This window comes from Pempheris klunzingeri, chromosome 14, assembly GCF_042242105.1.
Source record: "Pempheris klunzingeri isolate RE-2024b chromosome 14, fPemKlu1.hap1, whole genome shotgun sequence".
Classification (NCBI taxonomy): domain Eukaryota; kingdom Metazoa; phylum Chordata; class Actinopteri; order Acropomatiformes; family Pempheridae; genus Pempheris; species Pempheris klunzingeri.
Window position 1 is genome coordinate 1,037,861 of NC_092025.1, and position 17,446 is coordinate 1,055,306.

The window sequence follows — 17,446 nt, forward strand, 5'->3', positions numbered from 1 at the left end:
TCTTATCAGGACAAAGGAATAGGAACTGACTCTCAACATGTTGCTGGAAAAGATGGAAAATATTTCCCATGCATGTCAAGGAACATAACAAACAGGCGTCTGCGTCCTAAATATGTGACCTTGGCTGGCCTTGGCGTGTGTGGCCTCTGACTTTTTGGCCTTTTACTGCTGGGATTTTTCTTTTATATTTACACGTGTGGTGTGTTTGAAAGTGTTGCTATCATAAAACTGAGAAAACGCCCCATTTCAATATGAAAGAAAAGCCTCATTGATTAAATGCTACATGCTCCATCTACTGTAGTTTTCCAGCAGCTGCCAGACAAAGTAGTTCCTAAATGACAGACAATTACATGCATAAGCGGTGACTTTGATTTAATGAATTAAAATTTTTAAGGTCACGAGGTGAAAGGCCCAAATTTATCACATGCTTGACAGAGGTACGACTCAGCAGTATCCATATTAATTACATGATTACAGATCTGTCCGACTCAATTTGAGACAAATGCTGTGTGACAGAAAGGGCTTTTAGCTGATGCACTGTGAGTGACACCAGATTTCTGTCTCTGTTACGGTCACAGAGGGTAAAAACGTGAGCGGTTGATGCTCTCGAAAGTTTTATATCCCACTAAGGAGGAATAAAATATTTAGTTGTATGAAAACATACAAGTTTAATAGTTTTTTTTTAATCACAAGAGGTTGAGACTTTACACATCACTTCCTCTCAGACTACTCTAACGTACAAAATGAAATCATGTACAGTACAGCAGCACTTGTAAGTGATCAGCTCAGGTTTCATGGCGAAGCGCTGACAGATGTGTCATATTAGAAGGTGTGACGTGGCCGTAGGGTGGGTGCTGCCCTATCGAGGCCGACTGACCCCTCACAGCTGTTGTCTCGTCAACACACAGCTAATCGGAGGAAAGGCTGGGCTTCTGTCTTCTAAAAGGCAACATGTCGGTCACGGTGTCTGGTTCGCAGCTCTCAGAGCAGACTTGTCTACATGTCCGCTGTCAGACTCCTTCTGTAGCTCTCTGTACTGTACTGTAGGTCTGGCACACTGGCAGACGGGTTATTCCCCAGCAGGAAACACACATCAGCCGTCCGTGTAAAACAGTGCCAGACGAAACCAGCCAACACAGATACACGAGATTCCACTGCAACCAAATCCCTCTGGGTGTGTTTTTAAGAAAGTGGCCAAATAGCAATACCAGCTGCTACCGGCCCGTCGACATGCAGTAGCCCATACTACTCTGTATGTCCGCTGCACGGTGTTATTTAAAGTGTACATTTTCTGTCACGCCCATTCAGAAGTAGGACATAAATTCAAATCTTGCAGCTGGATCTAAACTTAGGAAGTGTTAAAGTGTTTCCACACTGGATATATGGCTTTGACAAGAATAAACAGCCCTTATCATCCCGTGCTGTTTTTCAGCTCGTAAGCTAAATACTCAGCTCAGTGGAACCAAAATGAAGGCCTTCACCTCCACATATAATTGGGCTACAGCATAATAACATGTTTTTAAACCACCGCAACCAAAGCACTTTTATTCACCAGTGAATTCCCACACACGGTAGCAATATCTGCAACCTCCTCCTCTGGCTTCATGTCTGCTTACCAGTCTTTTGTGCAGTGGGAATGGGCGGATCTTAATTAGCACTACTAAAAAAACGTTTTCTTCTTCTATGTTTAGGTTTGCATCTTCATCGGAGAGACCCTACTTTTCCTGAACTGGGCCATAACAGCAGATATTTTAATGGTAAGGACTGAGAACCTATACTTATCCACTGGGTCACTGGAAATTCCTGCAACAAACTATACCAAATGGCGGTCATTGAATTAGACACAGTGCTGAACTGTGTGAGGGGCCCGGACCTTGTTGGCTTCAGTTTGGGTGGGGCTGGTAATTACTGTTTTCACCCAGATTGATTCATGCACTGCTCATAGAAACAAATGGAGAAGAGCCCTTTCTCTGAAGCATGTGTTGGTATCTGAAAGTGAAAAGAAGAGGTGAGAAGTGAACCAAATGAAATTAGACTGTCAGTGAGGTGGGTGTCCCCCCCCCCCAGCTGCTTAATTCATAATCAGGACTGAGACCGTGGTGAGTATGATGGTGGTGAGACACGGACAGGCGATCACTGACAGTTGTACTGTGACTGACAGGTCTGCCGGGGATGTTCTGACCTATCGAGGTGGGCTCTGCCTACATTATTGAGGATTGCAAGACATGTTTTAACATGGCTGAGTGAACCTTTCTACCTCTTTCTCTTCATCACCTAACACGATCTCATGTATTTTTCACCTTCTCTTCCTCCGTGCAGTTTGTCGTTATCCCCACGCGGAGAGCGACGGCGGTCGCCTTTCAGAGCTTCACCTCTCATCTCCTGGGTGACGCAGGAAGTCCGTACCTGATTGGCCTGGTAAGTCTGTGTGGTGAATATATTCAGCCCAGGTCATGAATCCCAGCGTATCTGTGAGCGCTCCATTCATACACGATATATTCAGAGACCAGTTCAGCTCTCGCTTTAAGTGGGCCAGTGCAAAGTGAGGTACAAGAGGAGCTTTTAGCACACGTCTCAGGAGGGCTGGTGAACAGAGTTGTGATTTCACCACTGCCCTTCAGCCTGTCAGTGGCGTTTTCTAGTAAATCTCGTGCTTCCCAGGAGGGGCCAGTGTTACTGTATTCGATTGGTCAAGAGATGAGAGAGCGGTTCTTACTGGGACGCTGGGCCTCTCAAGGTCACAGTCACTCCCCCAACCCCCAGCGGCCCCCTTACCATCCAAACCGTGCATGCATATACCCAAAAGAATAGCATCCAGAATACAAGTGATGCTCACCATTCAGTGGAGTGTGACACAGGGTCCACGTCAGGAGCATTCTTTTCATTCCAGATAGAGAACGAACATATCTGAAGTTAAATAGTAACTCAGTCTGTATGCTTTATGCCTTATTTGAGCAAACAGGAAGCAATGAGAAACACTGGGCACTGTTGTATACACAACACTGAAAACACAATCTACACATCATATCCTAATGTTTAACTTTTTATGGTGCCGAGAGAGAACAGAGTCGTGTGTTTACGTTGCGTTTCATTGTCGTGCCTCCGGCTCAGAGCCGAGGTCATGACAACAAAGGCGAAGTGGAAGTCTTTGATTAGCGAATCAAACCGATGTACGAGATCCTCCGTCAGGGCCGGACAGGCTGGTGGCAGGCGCAGCCGTCTGTTGAGCTGCAGTGTGAAGTGCAAAGTGTCCTGTTTTTACATTTGTTTGTTTTTTCTTCCTTAAATGGAAATGTTAAATTCTCGTTCGAGCCAGATAATAGAATCTGTAAGTTATCTTCAAGTCCTGACAAGCTCTGGCATTAAAAGAAAAGAAATTAGATTCTGGGAAGCAGAATGTGGCTCACTGTATTCTGTCTGTTGTACAAACTCTCAGCTGACACATGTATAGACACAGTACTTTGACTAAGTCTGAATCTGTGTGGCTAAATCTAAATACTGCAACTAGTCCTGAAAAGATTAGTCAATGAATGGATTATTCAACTAAAACATAACTGACAGCAATTTTGATTTAAATGAAGTGATTAAACATTTAACAAGAATAAACATTTAACAAGAATAATAAACCTGGTCCTGCTTTTAGCTTCTCAAATTTGAGGATGTGCTACGACACTTGTGTGGGCAGCTTTCACTATTTTCTGATATTTCATAGACAAATACATTAGTAATTAAAATAATCAGTAGTTTCACTTTTAGTTTTAACCTCACAACATGATATGTGGAAATATATTTGCTCTGGTGATATTGTAACGAGCTCCAAATGTCAGAATACTGCAGCCCCCACATGCACTGTCAGTCAGAGTTACCCAGACGTGACCCCACAGTCAGCCAGTCACCCAGGTTCTCCAGCCCCCAGGGTCACGACTCTGCACATCCGGGGGTTTCTCACTCCTCCACAAACCAACGAGGCCCAGAATGCTCCGAGTGCGTCACTGCTCACTGCCTCAGTTCCTCAACTGAGGTTTAGCACGCGAGTGTTAGGGACATGTCGTGACGCACGCTGAGCACGGGTGGATACACACTCACCCGTGCAGATTGGCACAAATCCTATGAATGAGCAAAGTAGAGAATCTCAAGAAAAAACAGACTGGTGGTTATTGCTAAGCAACCGCAGGAGAAAGTGAGCGAGTGAGTCAGTCCTTTTGGTTCACAGTTGGGTGACAGCCTGAGCACCAAACAGACCTGCAGATGATGAACTCAACTCTACAAACCAGTGTGGTGTTCCCAGTGCCCCATTCTTCAACTGCCACTTCCTGTTCTGTGAAAAATGTGCATTAGTACATCTGAAATGCTCCTGAGCTTCAGCCAAGATCCCCCTCCATCAGCACGTAGACCACAGCAGTTGTCACATCAGAATCCCCAGAGAAACACATAATGGACTTCTCCTATACTGTATGAGCGGGACATTGCTGCAGGCAGAGTGGGTGGCAGGGGAACGCCAGGAACAATCTCTCAGCAATCTCCCAAGAAATTCCTTCTACCTCGATAATTAGACATGCAGCAGTTCGCTATGTATTTTTAGCTAAGCTGTACTGTGCAGGCAATTTGCTGTACCTGACGAAATAGCTCTGCACTGGCCACACACACGGCTGCTGGACCAGAGTTTGTCGTATTTTCATTTATTTTCTTGCACCGTCCTCTTGCTTTCTGTGGTTGCACACATGAACACGTAGTGTGGCGCTCCCTCTGACATCCTCCTGTCAGCAGTTCTCCACATCTCATTCTGCTGACGCGAACATATAATCAATGTGTTTCTGCCAGGGCGACCTATGGCCGCTCAGACTCTCAGAGAAGCCCCCTCTTGTTCCCGCTGTGCATACATCCACACAATCTCTTAAGAGCTACCATCAGCGGCCTCCGCTCCGTCACGATTGTCACTACGGTGATCTATGCGTGTTTGAGAGCTGCCTTATGAGTGACACCGGGAGGCAGAAATGGTCGCATCACACCCACTGCTCTCCAGCTGTTGTTTTCCTCAGCGCAGCGCGTGACAGACTGAACGCCAGTGTTACTCAAGCCTTCAACAGCAATATGAGCTATTAGCTGTGAAATCCTGCCTCGCTTAAAACGAAAACAGGCCGTCTTACATCACGCTGTGCTTCAGTTGTATCTGTTGCTATGATGAAACATGCAGAGCTCACCCTGCTAAAGCATTCAGCGTGAGAGCATGAAGTGTGTCAGAGCATGACAGGATATTTTTAAGAATTTTTGGTGGATGATTAGCTCGCATAAAATCTAACCTCTCTTGTGTTTGTGTCTGTGTGTGTGTGTGTGGTGGGTTTGGTGGTGGCGTGGGTGTGTGTTTGTCATTGTGTGTTTGTGCTGGTGTGCCTGGCTGCAGATCTCCGACGCCCTTCAGGAGAGCTACGCTACATCAGCACTGTGGCGGTTCCTCAGTCTGGGCTATGCCCTCATGCTCTGTCCCTTCATCATTGTCCTGGGGGGCATGTTTTTCCTGGCCACTGCACTGTTTTTCCTGGATGACAGGGAGAAGGCCGAGAAACAGTAAGTGACTCAGACACTGTTTGAGCAACTCATCATTAATTTATTTGTTATTTAGTCATTCGTTCTTTAAATATTCAATATTGCTCGATTCTCTGCTGACGCACCACCTCAGAGCACGAGACTGAAGGAGTGGCTAGAAGTTTGTTTTTACTCTGAGTGCCATACAGACATGGCCAGGTCAGGGACTTTATCTGGACTAGGCTATATTCATTAACTCTGACGCTATGGTTTGACATGTGTCAGAGACAGGCTGTCCAGCGATGCCAACAACGGTGCCAACCCTGCAAGACTCAGAAAGGCCCTTGAGCCAACAGAAAGTCGGAGTCAGCTGAAAGCGCTCCAGAGCTGACACAAGCTGTTCTAGCCATCAATTTGCTAAAGTGTGCTTACTTAGACTTCTACCAGCTACCGCCCCTCTTATTCGTGCATTCACATTTTCCTCTTTCGAACACCAAAGACGCGAACCCAGAACGCACAGTAGCTGGTTATGGCCTTAAAAGGCTAAAACAAACACACTCATCCTCCTCCAGATGGTGAGACATGACTTCTTGTTTCTTCCTGACTATTTCTTCCTACTTTTTTATCACACTGACTTGCTCCCCTGGTGCCAGCGCTCTTAGAAATGACTTCCTTCCTGTTGAAGATGAAGGACATTTTTAGACAGGATGGCAGTCTGATGTCTGTCGTTCACCCTGTGGAGTTAGCTGTTGGTCATTCCCACGCCAAAACCTCTCATTAAGAGAGATGTTAAAGATTTTAGCACAACCAGAATGGGACTTAATGTAATATTCACTGTAGAAGGACGGCTTAAAATTTGCTTACAAAATGTGGAAACTGTCAATGTCTTGTTTGAGTGGATTTACTGCGTTTGGTAATCCCGGGGTCAATCCACCCAAGCCGTTAATGTTTCCTCTGTGTGATGTTAATGTACAGCTTTAAAGGGGTCTTTGCTAAGGCACCACTGAGCCGTGCTGTGGCTTGTGTTGGGCCTGGTCCAGGAGGAAAAGGGGAAGAAATGCAGAACAATGACTTTCAGAAAAGTCATACTCTTGCCACCGTGCCAGTAATAGATACTAGTTTGTGGTCCAATATGTGGTTCAAGCTATCTGACCACATTGTTGCACAGAGTGGGCAGATGGCACATGTTCACTCAAACTATATCTAACCACAACCCCTTGAAAGTCAAACTACACGCTGTAGGGCAGAGCTAGCAGAGCAGCAGATGGAGTTAAAAGACTCTCAGATATGAAACAGAGACACTTGGAGTCACTGGGAGGTTGCTCCTAGTTCCCTTTTTTCATAAACATGATGTGTAACAAAGCTGTGTGGAGGTCTGCTTTTTTAGAGCAATTTATACTACGACATGTTAAAGCCTGTGCAAAGTCACCGTCTACAAAGGGTTTATACATTTTAACTAGCAGCTTTATTAATCATTAACAAATGATTTACTAAAGATTTATAGACTGGTTATAAGCCATTAATAAAAACGACTCTTCACTGTAGTCATTAATTCATTAATTAAGAGGTATTTAATGATTTAATGATTTAAAATGCATGAGTAAATCTCCGTCTGTATCGGCCAAGAGCTGTGCTGTCAGAATAGTTCAACTTGTTCCTGTTCCCATCTTCGTTTGTGTGTGTCTCTCATAGATGAGTTAATCATACACCAGCTTTTCAGATTACATCCACCTATATACAGTGAAGGTACACACAGCAGGCGTGCTGTTCCTGCATTCCTGACATAGTGTACTAAAGGCCTCCACAGAACTGTACAGATTTGTACTAAACGTCCCAAAGAAGAACAACGTGAAAGTTAAACAGGAGCAGCTCTTGTATAACAAACTGCAAACAGCACCTCTGGGACCAAGAAAGACGACAACATCCACAACTTTATACAACCGGGGTCGTTTTCCTGACTGTGATATTTATAGATTCCATTCATGCAATAAACCCCCCAATTTATAAATTCCCCCTGACGTTACAGAGCTATGTGCTGCTGTTTCCTCCTTTGACTGTGTCCTCAGATACTCAGCGCTATTTATAAAAGGCGCGGAGCCGAACAAGTTACTCACTGGAGCGCACTCTTCTATTTCCAGCATTAAAGAGTGCTTTATTATTTCTAGGTTGTTGGCTTTTTTTGGCTGCAGGGTTGCCATTTATAGCTCTGGTTCAGTGTGTGCCCCCCCCCCACCCTCCACGCATTCAGCCAGTCTTCATTTACACTTTGTGATGTGTGAGAGCAGAACTGCCTCATCTGTCCTGCCAGTTGGCCTTCAGTGTGGCTCAAGCATGGAGGATCAGAGAGGCCGAGAGTGACGACTGAAGGACAGGCGGAGACAGTTCGCCTGTGATGAGTCAAATTGGGAATAATTGGTGGAAAAAGAGAAAAATAAATGTTGAATGCAATTTGGAAAGATTTGTCTAAAGGTTTTAGTGTGACCCTGATTTCTAAAACTGTTTGTCTCTCCTCAGGTTGAGCCAGCTGACACGACCACCCTCCTCCGTCAAGGTATGACCAGGTAAATTGCCTTTTTCTCCTAAAGATGCTTTTAAACTTTAGTGCTTTTCCCATCAGCAGTTCTACGAGCAGTTTTAGTGGCTGTTAACAAAGAGACGGCCGTGAAACATTAACATTTATTCTCATTACCTGGCTAGCATCATGCAGAGCTCCCTTCCCCTGCGGAGGCAGAGAGAAGACCTTTAGGAGTCACTGTGACCTGAGCGCTAGAGGTGGTGCACTCAGTGATACACACATGATCCGTGTTCTGTCCCATTGTGCTCAGGCAGCGTCTAGGCATTCTTGGAGCGTTGGTTATTTGACCAACTATCTGGCATTTTATCAAGAACTAAACTGCCTTCCCTCCTTCCTGCCTTTATCAGACTCACACACATGGTGCAAAACCTCTCTAATTATTAACTGAGCAAAGAAAAGACACAATAATTGGCAGCACACCAGCCAACTCTGCACAGTAGGACAATGGGGAGTTACTGTAGTTGCCAGTAAAGAATAACAAGATTAAACTCTGACTTACTGATTAGAGGGACAAGGAATCTGCTGTGACTTGTTTGTAAAGGTTATCATGTTTAGCCAAAGGGGTCAAGGTTTTACCCCTTCCTGACCATTTCCTTGTAACCCTATCTGGATTTATTTGTCAAAATGATATATGTACATAAAGTGGAGAACAATAGGTCATGGATACTGCTGGCTTTATAATCACCACCTCCCAGCAATGGGCCCTGAGTGTCTTCAGAGAAAAAGAGTGATGACTGAATGAAAAACAAATCTGCTCCTTCTATATTTTGCGGCAGCTTTAATAAAAAATGCAAACCAGTTTATTTCTTAGAATATGCCAACAAAGGTTTGATCATGAGCTCGCTGACAAGTGCTCTGATTAGAGGTTTTCATCATAAAATTGCACCAACTTGTGAAAACCGAGAGTTCAGTTCAGGAAGCGGTGTGACGTGCCAGTCACATCTCCCTGCAGTATTTGAAGGCAACAGTCGATTTGGTGGAAAAACTGTATGAATTCCTGTAAGCGGAAGACAGGATGATCCCAATAACTACAAAGACACATTAAATCATTGCTGACTATTTTCGCTAGCCTTGATTTGCATTTTCAGATTAGTTTTTAGCTTGAAGAAAACCATTAGTGTCCATTCATTCAAGTATGAATAATGATTCTATGTTCAGGGGAATGCTGGTGGACCATCTATCATCAGGCAGTTATGGCCATTGTAAAAATGTTCCTCTGCCTCTGACACCTGACATTTGAGCATCAGCTGGACAGAAGCATGACTTTCAAGGTTCAAGGTCCAGCTTTATTGTGCCATTGTGCAAAGCTGTTTTGTATTACGGTGTGGAACTGGACAATGAACTCCCCTCAACCGTGCTCCCCTCCCCATGCACGGGATCTGAGAAGGAAAAAATTACATAAAAACAAACAAGAGTAAAAACAAAGATTGTCAGAGGTCAGAATCTAGATGATAATTCAGGAGATATATCGCTGGCAGATCTGTCTCTGAACACAAACAATAAGCAGACAAGGATCATTTGTTTTGCTGTGTGTTGTATTGCTATTTGATAATACTTCTCTGCAGTCAGACAGATTTCAAAGTGTCCTTGTATGTGCCAGCGACAGGAGTCCTCCAAATACTTGTGCATGCGTCACGACATAACATAAGTTTGGAGAGAGAAAAAAAGAGTAATAGTATGACGGATTAGCTCTGCAACTTGATTTGCATTGTGCACTGATGAATGGCAGGCAATGGATGTGTGGAAGGCAGGAAATCAATCTAAAAAGCCTTGGAAAATAGTCTGCAGAAAACATAGAATGCACCATTTGCAGTTAATGGGCTATAATATGCAAAACGACCCGTAGGTTTTTTTTTACTGTAAGTACTTCAGTGTCATTACCACTGGCAGGTTGACATTAGCATGCACAGCTAATGACAGGTGACATGAAAGGCTCCCACATGGCTGCCACACATATCAGGTTTCAGTGTCAGTTTGTGCTCTCAGCCTGAGGGTTTCATCAGTTCTCCGTCGCACACAGCAACAAAAGCATTTTCTCCCTGCTGTCAAAAGGGGCTAATTATAGAGAACCAGTGATTACAGCTACAGGAGGTCAGAGCTGGATGTGCCTGATCATTTCTGTTCTAAAGTGAACCGCTGAGGCGCTCTGTGGTGACTGATTTCAACATTTGTTTTGGAGGATAATCCAATCAGTGGCAGTCAATATTTCCTCCCGTGGGTCTGACTCACAGATCAATACAGTTCACAGCTCCCAGAGGTCCAACATGCTACATGGTGCTGTGGTGGAATAAGGGGAATATTCAGATTACAGACAAAGTGTGTGGCTTTGAAAATGAGTGGAAGTAAAGGAGAGGAATTTAGAGGAGGAGAGAAAAGACACTGAACCTCCGAGTAAATGAGGATTAAGACAAGCAGTAGTCGTCTAAGCTGTCGTACATCGCAAGCATTTAATCTCCAATGATGCAATCCCAGACGGAGATCAGATACACTGAGATCCAATTAACTTCCTCTGCAGGAGGAACCGGCCTCTGCTGACCAGATTCACCCCCACACCGCATGATAACTAGAGGACATCCCCGAGCCGGGGGCTGTCAAAGGATCAGCGTGAGATCCGACAGCACAGCTTCACACTCATTTATTCAGTAATCACAATCCCATGTTACACAGGGAGGAAATTCACATCACGAGGCAGAGCTCTGATTTAGTCACTGCTATCCAAACTTTAACTGTTAAAAGTGTTTATGCAGCTGCAGGCGTGTACTTCCCTTCTTCACATTCCTCTGTCAGCAGTGCTGACTAGGCTCATAGTGCCAGGTAGGGCAATGACCACACACACACACACACACACACACAGAGGCACAGTGCTAGGCTCTAATGTGGCCTGTATAGATTAATACACTCAGAGAGGCCCTCAACTTCTTTCATAATCCAATGAATGCATGCAAAGGAAGCAGTGTTCTCTTGACGGTAATGTCTCGTTTACTGGACCATTCGCTGCTTTCACCATCCATCCTCCAATGAGGGGCCAGTCAGATCTATAGCAGCACAGCCCGGAACAGTTCGGTCGTGATTTGAGTCCTCCCAGCCAAAAATCACTACAAGTCAGTTTGATTAGAGTTTAAACGCTTGCCAGACCCATCAGACCTCCCCTTTGCTTGAGAAGCCAACACTCTCCAGCATAGTCATAGTGAAGCTGTGAGGAGGCAGGCCAGTCTCCACGTATCAAAGCACTCACAGCTCTAATTATCTCTATGTCGCGCTGGCATTTGAGCAACTTAATTTCAAGTTTGGCTCTTAAACAATTCACAGTTTACAGCAACAACTGACTCTAATAATTGGGGAGAATGGTCCATCCCATAGAGGACTGGATCTGCAGCTACACAACCAGACCCAGTGTGTTTTGAGAATCCTCTGATCCTCCTGTTTAAGCTGTTACCCTTGTTTGTATGATTTTGTTGTTTTTCTCGAACACATCGATGTGTCTGCATATGTGTGTATGCATGAGTCTGCTGGCCTATGGGTGTGTGTCTGTGTGTTGCAGAGTGTGAGGCACGAGGGAACATCGCTCCACGAGCTCCCTGCACTAATCCTATTGTAGCAGCGGTAGTAGCTTGTGTACTGGAGCATCCAGGGCACCGTAATAAGAGACCACAACAAACAGCGAGACGCTCTGCCTTCTCTCTCATCCACGCTGAAAATATCACAAGCCTGGCACAATGAACACTTAATGATCTAATCTCCAACTGGAGTGTAGATTTCCCCTCTGGTGTCACATTTCCCTGAATATGAGCTTTATTTTGGGGTTTTTTAGTATTTCAGCAGCTGCGAGAGATTTGAAGAAGTCAGAATTACCATGATAAGTCATGTTTTATTGTTTCTTTTATCTATTTCTTTTGTTTACTTTAAGAGCTTTGCACTTTTTGATGCTCCTTTATACGTCTCCTCTACAATGCCATGGGAAATATTTGTCACGACCCGGACAGACGAGACAAAGGAACCCGCTCACACAACTCAAAAAGTGACAAAAACATTTTTTGATTTAATAAGACTGGGAAAAAACAGGGACAATGGCAAAACACTACGGCTATACTAACAAAAGGTGACTCCATGAAAAAACAGGAGCGAACAGACAAAATAAAATCAAAACGCTAAGAACAGAAATACTCAGGCCAAAAGGCACTGAAAACAACAAAAGGAGCTTGAGACAAAGTCAACAACTGAAAACAAGAAGAACAAGAACAAGATAGCACAGAAAGGCAAGACAATGGACATGACGAACTGGCACAGGACAGAGGGAGACCAGACAATAAATACACAAGGTGATGGGGAACAGGTGGAAACAATCAGGGAGGGGCCAGACAATCACAGACGGCAGGAAGTAAATGTAACTAAAGCGAGGCAAAAACAGGGTTACTACAAAATAAAACAGGAAATGACAAGACAACATGAGACAAGACAAAAAACTGAACTTAACAGAATACAGGATCATGACAATATTGTTCTATCTACACTTAATCTAATACTCTAGTGTTCCCCTATTCTGCGCCTGGAGGTCCACTGCTCTGCATGTACTGGACATTTCCCTGCTCCGACACACCTGATTCAAATGATCCGCTGGTCATCCAGCTCTGCAGAGGACTGATAACCATCATTTGCATCAGGTGTGTTGGAGGAGGGAAGAACTAAAGCATGCAGGACAGGGGGCCCCAGGACCAGGACTGGGAAGCACCGATAACATATAATGATGTAGACACTTGGAGCAGCCATTCAGCTCCTCATACCTGCTTGTACATTTTACTGATAATAAGTCTCTGCTTTTACTTGGGTAAGAGTTTGAATGCAGGACTGTTTTTACATTGCTGTATCTAATATTACTTGAGTAGAACATCTGAATACTCCTTGTTCTTGCCAAAGCCAGCTGAAAGCCCCAGAAATATATTATATTACATGACAAGACAAGACCCTCTCCATCATCCATCTTTGTGTACATGCGTGTTAACATATTGAAGATACACACTGAAGCAGAAACACAGTAAAACACCTGATACAAAGACCCAGTCTGCGTATCTGGAGTGGCTGGGTGTTACTGTGGCTTATGGCTTGCTACTGTACAGATTGGGGGGGTCTGCATTAAACAAACTGTTATGTGTTGGTATGCTGTGTGCAGGAAAAAAATGTAGGTCACAGGCTGGTGGTGGTGTGCAGGCGTTATCAGGAAGGTCCTAACAGATGGCCCAGGAGCTTTCAACCTCGACATTAATTACATGAGAATGTCCTGTGGTGAGGCCAGACTCTGACCACACTGTTTCCTCCCCTCTCACTCTTTCAGGTGACAACCAAATGAGGAGCCGTCTGAACCAAACTCTATAAGGATGACAAAAAGAAGAAAGCAAAGGCAGCTGATCCATCTCTTTAAAACCACGCCCATGTTCTCTTCACCATCTTCAGCACCCCGATCATATTCCTCTTCCTCCTCCTGGCTCCTGCTGCTCTTCCTTTCTTTCATTGTGGAGGCTGCTCAGAACTGGAACGAGGGAGCGTCTTGCCCCTCTTTGAAACTCCTCTAAATCGCAGGCCGGTGTCGAGGCGCACGGCGGTGTGCCTGAAGCCGGCCAACCAGCAGCTGGTGTCCTCCTCACCTCTGTCTGCGAGGATCCACTGAACCTTCCAGGGAGGAGGTGGGGTGGCAAAAATCCCCCGTGACCCCTCCGACTCCTGATGCCATACTACTGAATGCTGACCATGAACCTGCCCTGTCTGTCTGTCTGTCTGTCTGTCTGTCTGTCCAACGATCTGTCTCTTATGTGTCTGTTACATCGGCTGTCGAACTGCACCAAGTGCCATAGCGTCATTACATTCCTTCAGACTTTGCACTGACCACCAACAATCCTCATGACTTCATCACTGACTATGTTTACATGCACACAAATTCAAATTCAAATGCAATTCAGATTGGTTTGATTATCAGGAGATAGACAGAAGCAGCGTCTCCTCTAAACTGCAGTCACAACGCTCCACTGGTGTCTCTGTTGCTCCAAAGCAAATTTTCCACAATTCATCCTTCAATTCTCGGAGCCTTTAACCAGACAGAAGAAAAGGTTCGACATGTAAAATTCAACTCTGTGGAGTGAGCGACGCATTAAAAGGTGCTGCAGGAATCTAATTCTCAGTGTTATTCATCTGCTATCAGATTACTCGGCGCCTCTTTAACCGCAGTATTAACAACATGAAGGTCAAACAGTGTTTGCATGATGAATGCAGTATTCTCATAATCGATCAAAGTCTCGCTGTGCATGTAAACATAGCCGTCAACCGAGAGCCAAAAAGTGTTACTGTCCAAAGGTCAGTGAATCAGCCTTAAAAGATTGGAGCGATCACATCAACAGCTGTTTCTTTTGACCCCAATGTGTGTTTTTACTTTTAGCTTTTAGCACTTAAGTCAGCGCAGACAGCGCCAGAGACCACGACAGGGACGACAGATTTCTGCACATTGTTTTTCACAAGGGTTCTTGTGATTTTATTTTTGTTTCTTTCTGTGTGACGTTGGATTTGAAACTGGAGGTTGCTGCCTATGATTGTTTCAGAAGGATGATGATGCAATCCGGGCAATTTAAAGCGGACACTGGATTATATATTTTATAACTTATAATGTACATGCTTTTTCCCAAAAGTAAATGAAATGCTTCTCTTTTGACTTTGAAAGAGGAGCACCTGTGTTTTTGTGTACATGTGGAAGCAATACGAACATTTTCAAGGAAACCAACCTTTTTATCCACACTGCCTTATCATTGAGCTAGGTTTCCCTTTAAAGGAGTAGCTCTCTGATGGTTGGTTTTGAATTTCTGGGCACAACACCCACACAGAGACGGAGTCGCTTTTAATGATGGATTCCCGTCCAGTCCACGCTGGTTACAATAACAGGCATTGTGAAATGAGACCTTTCCCCCTCGCCATTGTAGATATCCCATTCCACGAGTAGAAGAAAGGACCTTTCAGTCACAGTCATCAGTTTATTTCTGAGGGAAATCAAAATCCCAGACAGGAACAGGAAATTCTTCGGCTCCAGGTTAGACTAATGGCTTATCTTATCATTGATAACGGATAAGCGAGGAATCCCCGTTTGAAACCAGACCAGCACGCCCTCAGATGTCACTGCAGGAGCTGAAAAACAGAGTCCCCTTCAATACCCGCACCAGAGAGCGACATAGAGATTTACATAATGGATTCGATCTTGCCACTCTATGCATTCAAGTATCGTATTTGTAATGACTTAGATTTAATGCAAAAAAAGCTAGTTGCCTGTATATACAAAGATTTTAGCTAAAGCTTCATGTGAAGCTTCCACGAAGGATCGTTTTAAGTGTATTACCTGGTGGACACAATTTTACTGAAACCTTGAAGCCACTAATGGAGTCCAAGGTTTTAAAGCTTGTGCATAAAGGGGAAAAAAAGCACTTTGCCGACCTCCAAGAAAACAAAGAGGGAGAGGGAGGATGGATTGGCCTTAGCGGAGGAATAAAGGGAGACATTGAGGTGGTTCTCGTAGCATTGATGTGTGAGCATGACTCACCGGCTGTGTGTGGGGTGCTGTGTGGGCTGTGTCCTTGTTGCCAGATCATTAGCTTTAGCTTCTCTCCAACTGCGTGGAGCTCTCTGAATGTGATTCTGTCCAACCTGACGTGTTTACACACCTACATCTTCTTAATGAACTAAGCTTCTTACCTTCCTTCTATCAGTTCTCTTTTTTTAATGTTACCAAATGAGTCTTTTTGAGTTTTTTTTTGTAATAACTACAATAGAGATATATATAGCTATATCACGCAGCAATTTTAATATATTGTAAATGATGGCTTGGATGCAATGTATTTATTTGTTTGTTACTATAATGAAGAATAATCTATAAAGGGAAGTTTAATGTTTGAATATATAACACTTTGCTGTATGTCCATGGGTTTAGAAATGCCTGTTTGTTCATCCTTTTGTATCACAATGAAACAACACAATACCTTTTTACATCACTAAGACTCATCCTGTTTACTGTGATCATGAATTGGACATCTCACGTATATTACACACAAAAGGAACTTTTGATGTGATGGTTTTAAGACGGCGTATTGATCTCATGTTTAGGGTGCAATAATACTTTTGCATTCATTTTTGTAGCTCTTGTCAATGTTGTTTTTTCTTCCTTTTTTTTTTTTAAGAACAACTTATCAAACCATTTTGCACACTTAATGTTCAGGGATTTATTTGAACCATAGCCTAGCAGCAACTTCACAGCCTCTGCCACGGGGGTCTGTGTCACTTCATGCTCACAGTAAGTGCTGACGTATTGTCATCTATCATCCGAAGGGACACTGGCTCCGGTCAGATGGGTCATGAATTGAGTTTCACTTTGCCAAATTTAGTTGATTTAGCACCAATCCTTTAGGAGTATAAGTCCGTCGTATTGAGTAATTCTTTGTTAATAATCACTTAAGTGATGTATTGAGAATGTGCTATTTCTTGTCATACAAGAATCGTGTATAAAGAAACCTTTTTCTGATGTTGAGCAGAAAACAGAGGTTATTTTTATTTTTAGAGCAAGTCAATACAAGAGAAGTGTCTGAGAAATCAAAGGATATTATTCTAGAACTGAACTGTGAGGCTCCCGCAGAGGGTTGATAGAAAATGTACATGTCTGTAAATCAAATAAACTTATTTAATCACTTCACACCGCTGTGTTGTCTCTGTTCCTCCGCACTCTGTCACACATTCATCACATCCAAATGAATCAGCATCCTGGTGTTTGTCCACTAAGACATTATTGTTTTTTTACTTCATTATTTTCCCCTTGATTTGTTCAAAGAGACTTTTATATAGAGAGCTCAAAGATAAGTTCAGTTTTAAGGCATTATAGTTCAAAATCATCTGCAATCACAAGCTTACAAGTCACCAGGTTTGTGTCTAATACAACCGTAGAGTGTATGCATGGATGTGAATGTGAATGTAAGGTGATGATTGAGACATTTTCAAGAATCTTGGTGTCTCTTGTTTGTTCTTAGGGAACTAAATTGCAGATTTCCAGGTAAAAAGCTATGTAGCTACTTTATGATGATGCCCTGGTGTAACTGAAGAGGCACCAAAGAGGAATGTAACGGAAAGATAATCATCATTAAGCCAATAAGAGGATTTAGTAACTCCTTGAGAGGGCACAGAATAAGTAACTCATGTTGAAATAGATAGTAATTAATGGGTTCATTGTTTAGTTAATCGGGAGTGACCCATGAAAAAAATCAGGTCAGTATGTTGATTAACAATCTACTTGTAAACTTAATCTTAATCTTAATCTAGCTGCTGCCTATCTTG

General features: G+C 43.6%; 1 protein-coding gene across 3 annotated transcripts in view; it reads left to right on the forward strand.

Annotated features, from left to right (window-relative positions):
• The window catches only part of spns2 (SPNS lysolipid transporter 2, sphingosine-1-phosphate), a 59,260-nt gene extending 42,449 nt beyond the window's left edge, over positions 1-16,811 (forward strand). The window contains exons 9-13 of one of the 3 annotated variants that reach the window (XM_070843467.1): positions 1,692-1,757; positions 2,320-2,418; positions 5,402-5,565; positions 8,038-8,084; positions 13,428-16,811. In XM_070843467.1, coding sequence (XP_070699568.1) covers positions 1,692-1,757; positions 2,320-2,418; positions 5,402-5,565; positions 8,038-8,080 — 372 coding nt within the window. In that variant the 3' untranslated portion in view covers positions 8,081-8,084; positions 13,428-16,811. Of the gene's footprint in view, positions 1-1,691; positions 1,758-2,319; positions 2,419-5,401; positions 5,566-8,037; positions 8,085-11,639; positions 11,683-13,427 lie in introns of those variants that run through there. The other 2 variants (XM_070843466.1, XM_070843468.1) reach the window with 2 other exon arrangements.
• The last annotated feature ends 635 nt before the right edge of the window (positions 16,812-17,446 follow it).